The 4,526-nt window shown below is 34.6% G+C and overlaps 1 protein-coding gene across 5 annotated transcripts in view; it reads right to left on the reverse strand.

Moving 5' to 3' along the window:
• The window catches only part of LOC110451381, a 30,198-nt gene that overhangs the window by 11,022 nt on the left and 14,650 nt on the right, over positions 1 to 4,526 (reverse strand). For 4 of the 5 annotated variants that reach the window (XM_021499353.1, XM_021499356.1, XM_021499355.1 and 1 more), the window contains 4 exons: positions 3,593 to 3,724; positions 2,748 to 2,897; positions 2,203 to 2,268; positions 1,421 to 1,504 (listed from right to left, as the gene is read on the reverse strand). In XM_021499353.1, the coding sequence (XP_021355028.1) occupies positions 1,421 to 1,504; positions 2,203 to 2,268; positions 2,748 to 2,897; positions 3,593 to 3,724 (432 nt within the window). The remainder of the gene's footprint in view (positions 1 to 1,420; positions 1,505 to 2,202; positions 2,269 to 2,747; positions 2,898 to 3,592; positions 3,725 to 4,526) is intronic. The other variant, XM_021499354.1, reaches the window with a different exon arrangement.

A 4,526-nucleotide genomic window follows, 5' to 3' on the forward strand; every position in this document is an offset into this window, starting at 1 on the left:
TCATCATGTATTTATATACACAGTGTATTATATATCACCTTACCGTCGTCATGTATTTATATACACTATGTATTATATATTACCTTACCGTCATCATGTATTTATATACACAGTGTATTATATATCACCTTACCGTCATCATGTATTTATATACACAGTGTATTATATATCACCTTACCGTCATCATGTATTTATATAACCTTATTTTCCTATTGTAGTATGTATCAGTTTACTTTCCTATTTGGCATGTTTGAAAATGTTCTTGTGACAGGTTTAAATAACTGTATCCTGTTGATTAAAGGTATATATATCTTTAATGTGACAACGTTATAACATTCCTGATTGGGAATCATTTATTAACTGGTTTATTTTAGAAATTAAGATTTATATTCGGTCTACATGTTGACCCAAAATGCAGCGAACAAGATCTGGAAAAAATGGGAAAATGTCAGCGTTCTTTTAGAATGAACCATCTGATAAATTATCTGTCAGTACATCTTCCTCAAGGACCTTTGTAAAAATGTATTTAAAATATGTGATTGATGCAGTAAAAAAAAAGAACAAAGACAAACAAGAATGTATCAGTCTAATCTCACAATTATAATAATAAGAGTAGTATGTATCAATATAATGAAATTTCCTTTCTGTCAAAGTATTATAGAGAGGTGTGTGAATCAAGTTAATGTAGCAGTCTATTGCCTGATGTAAAAACAAAAGTTAAACGTGTAAGTTCCATAGGTATAATATACGGTATTTTGTAGTGGTATGAATTTATCATCATTGGGTCGTGCGTTGATATATATTACGGTTTGTTATTATAGTAAATCAAGTATAGTCATTTGTATCAGCTTGTCATATCTAAGCGATTTATTGATATGCATACATTTCAAACACTGCGTGAACGAAATATAGTTATAAAGTTACGCTGTAATCAAGAATTTACTTTTTGAAATTTGTGTAAAGTAAGTGGATTCAACATTAAAAACCGCCAACCATGTTTACTGATTGTTTAGGTCTTTCCTATGTGCTGGTCTAATTTTAGCAACCTACTGGGAAACATGGTCAAACTTCATCTTTTGGAAGATTTTAGATTTTAAGACAGTAATATCTTCGGAAATCTCATTTGAGTTTTGTCGATCACTTAAACAATCCATTCTGAAGCAATGGAAGCAAAGATCAGAGGCTACTTAAAACATATGAAGTACACTGCTCAGAAATTTGTACAGATGATACCTTTACGATACCTTATTTTTGTAATAACTATGTAACTATCTGGTCCTAATTATTAGAGCAGGTATACATTAACTACAGGACCTATCCAGACACAGTAGCCAAACTTACACAACCAGAAACCGTCGGCACTTTCCGTAAACGAGAAAATACTCGTTTACGGAAAGTACCAACGGTTCCCAATACTTACTATGTATCAGAAACAGTGTTAGTCTCTCTTTCCACGAGAAAAACTTCTCCCGCCAAGTATCGCCTGACGTCATGTAGTCTTCTTCTGAGAACAAACAATATGGTCTTGTCTGTTGATGTTACAATAACCTATGCAATAGCTTTTATTATCTGAAATGTCCGAGGTAAACTAGACAATATGCTTTAAGCATTCGCATCATCCCGTATAAACATACATTAATGTTTCATAATCAGTTTCAAGGTTAGTCAGTTTTTTTCATGAAATTCTTATATGACCTCATTGATTAGATATTTCGAGCACTATTAATGATTTGAAGACCCTCTCGTGCATTTGCGGTTACGTTAAACTTGAATGATACTTCAAATACGTACTTACTGTAATTTTTCCAAGTGTTGATATCACATCTACCCATACTTTCCCGATACAATATTTTTACACTTCATACTTCGAGTAATCTGTTCTGAGGTGATGGAAATATATGGACGATTCTTCACAAGCTTTAAACACTCAACCGTTAACAAGAAGGACAGCTGAACAATATTTGATAAAACTTTATGTGTGGTTTTCATCCCGGACATGTGCTTTTCATCCCGGACATTTGGTTTTCATCCCGGACATGTGGTTTTCTCTAAAGACACAAACTAGGGGTTGAATTTACCTTTACCATTCCATTAGAATGTGAAAGAGACAATGAATTTATATTTCTGCTTCTGTTGTTCGCGACATATTAGGTTGTCATTGAGAAATTAAAATGAAGGAAGCTAAAAGAGAACATTACCAACCATTGCGATAGGACCTCCCTAAGAGCGGCTCCGTTATGCTGCTGTGGGATGGGTCTTGGAGACATGCTAAATACAAGGTAATTGAAATATGAATTTAGTTTTATGTCATGGATAGTCTAATATTTCGCGATCCGTATGCGTTATGTATGTATCCGGTCCATGTAATTGGTGTAAAAGGCAATCACATCCCTTTATATGTTTCATGTCTGAAATGTTAAAACTGATTGTATCCCCAGTGACCGACGATAATGACCTACCCTCTCTATCGACCAATGCGAATGACTGTATCATCTGCTTTGACAAATGAGACTAACTTATCCTCCATAGTGATCAATGAGATTGACTGTATCATCCCCAGTGACCAATGAGATTGTCTGTATCATCCCCAGTGTAGACCAATGAGATTGTCTGTATCATCCCCAGTGAACAATGATATTGATCTATCATCCCCAGTGACCAATAAGATTGGTTTATCGTTCTATGTGACATGATATAGAAGGCAGTCCAAACAAGACAGTACATATTGTGTATTGAGGAATACTTACCGGTAGATATGGGAAATTCAATAATGAAGAAAATAAAGCTAGCCGACACAACCACACTGATGATGAAGGCAGAACCAAAGCGTGAGTGTCCATCCACCTCCTTCGTCACGTTCATACCGTAATGGACACAACTGACCACCAACGTCACACCTAAAACATTGCGGTCAAAATGATTGACAGATTGGTGATCCTAGCCCTGTTGTTGGCACCAGCCATTTTTATGAATAAAGATACATTCGTTATCTTAATCTATACATAATTTATACCATAAATCGTGGTCGTGATAGAAACACTTTGGACACCCATATAACTATATCTCAGTGTTCAAATATCATTCACAATTTTGTTGTCCTAAATGATAAATGTATTTAGCCTATGATACCGTTACAGCACAGAGAAGATTTTATCAACCGCACACATAATCTAAAGACATCCAAGGTTCTTTCCAGGCTTAATCCAAGAAACCTTCCTTTTACCCAGAGGCCTGCTGAAAATGACACCATCTGCAAGCTTAGTTCAAATGATATGAACAATTTAAGCAATCTTTATAGTCTATCAATTAAATTGGAACCGTAAGGCTCAAAAGTTATTACAGAGGAATGATTTAGTAAGAGGGTGATACCAGTGTAACACCGTTTTGTTTTAGGAATCCAATCAATCAGAAATCGAGTTTTTCGATTTCTTCCTCGACAGCATCCATACAGGTTTCAGAGAAGTTTGGTGGATGATGATGAAAATCGCATCCGCATGATGTTAATGCTTACATTTTCAAAGATGTCCACTTAAAGATTAAAACACCTGACAAAATAGTTTTTTACTCAGGTTTCCACGAATTAATACACTACCTGAACATATGTGGGTTATCAAAAGTGGAACTCGGAATGTGGGCACGAAAACAAGGGTGGAGCTGAAGATAACAGCCAGTAGATATAGGACGTACGCTACCATGGTGATATCACGACACGTGAAAAACCAGCCTGAAATTGAAGAGGTAAGTAACAGTATTAGTCACAGTCAATTTAATACACATCACAAAGGTTTCATTTTAAGATTTTTTAGAACTTTCTCCTAGCCCATTTGGTATATCATATTAACTAGATCTACCATTTTATCTACAAACCGGTTTTTATCAAATCCTGACTGTTTCTCCACTGTTAAATTCAGTATATCGTATTTATACTTTATCATTCTATCGTTCAGAGGTTCAATATTTTATGCAAAATATGAGTTTATTTAATTCGTTAATTCACCGACGATTTTCGTATAATACTCGCCTCCCACTTGAAAGTCCTGAACGCCCTGTTTTTGGGTTGTTAGTATCTGATATGATCAGGTTTCACTGTATAGTTATTGAGAACGAAAAGTAATCCTTTAAATTAGACTTCTGAACCATATTCAAACCTTGTTAATGTTTATTTCGTAAATTAAAATTACTTTGACAAAAATATAATATAACAAGAGGCCCATGGGCCTTAACGGTCACCTGATATATTTATATAGAGAGTTGATTTTGTTTTTAACATGAACAGAAATATTATTCAAAGTGACAAAAAACAATAAAACCACCTTATTCAATATCTAGCATACAGATTTCAGACTAAAAAGTATTTGAAACTAGCACCTCTGATTCTAAACAAGGAAAATGAAGAAATTTTAGCACACTGACTCCTTTGAGCCCCACCCTACAGCCCTTGGGGGTAGGGCTGGCTCAAAATTTTCTAAGTATCAAACAGTCAACTCAAGGTTATAATTCCAATCAAGTTATTAACATGTAATATT

The sequence above is a fragment of the Mizuhopecten yessoensis genome, unplaced genomic scaffold, assembly GCF_002113885.1.
Source record: "Mizuhopecten yessoensis strain PY_sf001 unplaced genomic scaffold, ASM211388v2 scaffold5979, whole genome shotgun sequence".
In the NCBI taxonomy this organism is placed as follows: Eukaryota; Metazoa; Mollusca; class Bivalvia; order Pectinida; family Pectinidae; genus Mizuhopecten; species Mizuhopecten yessoensis.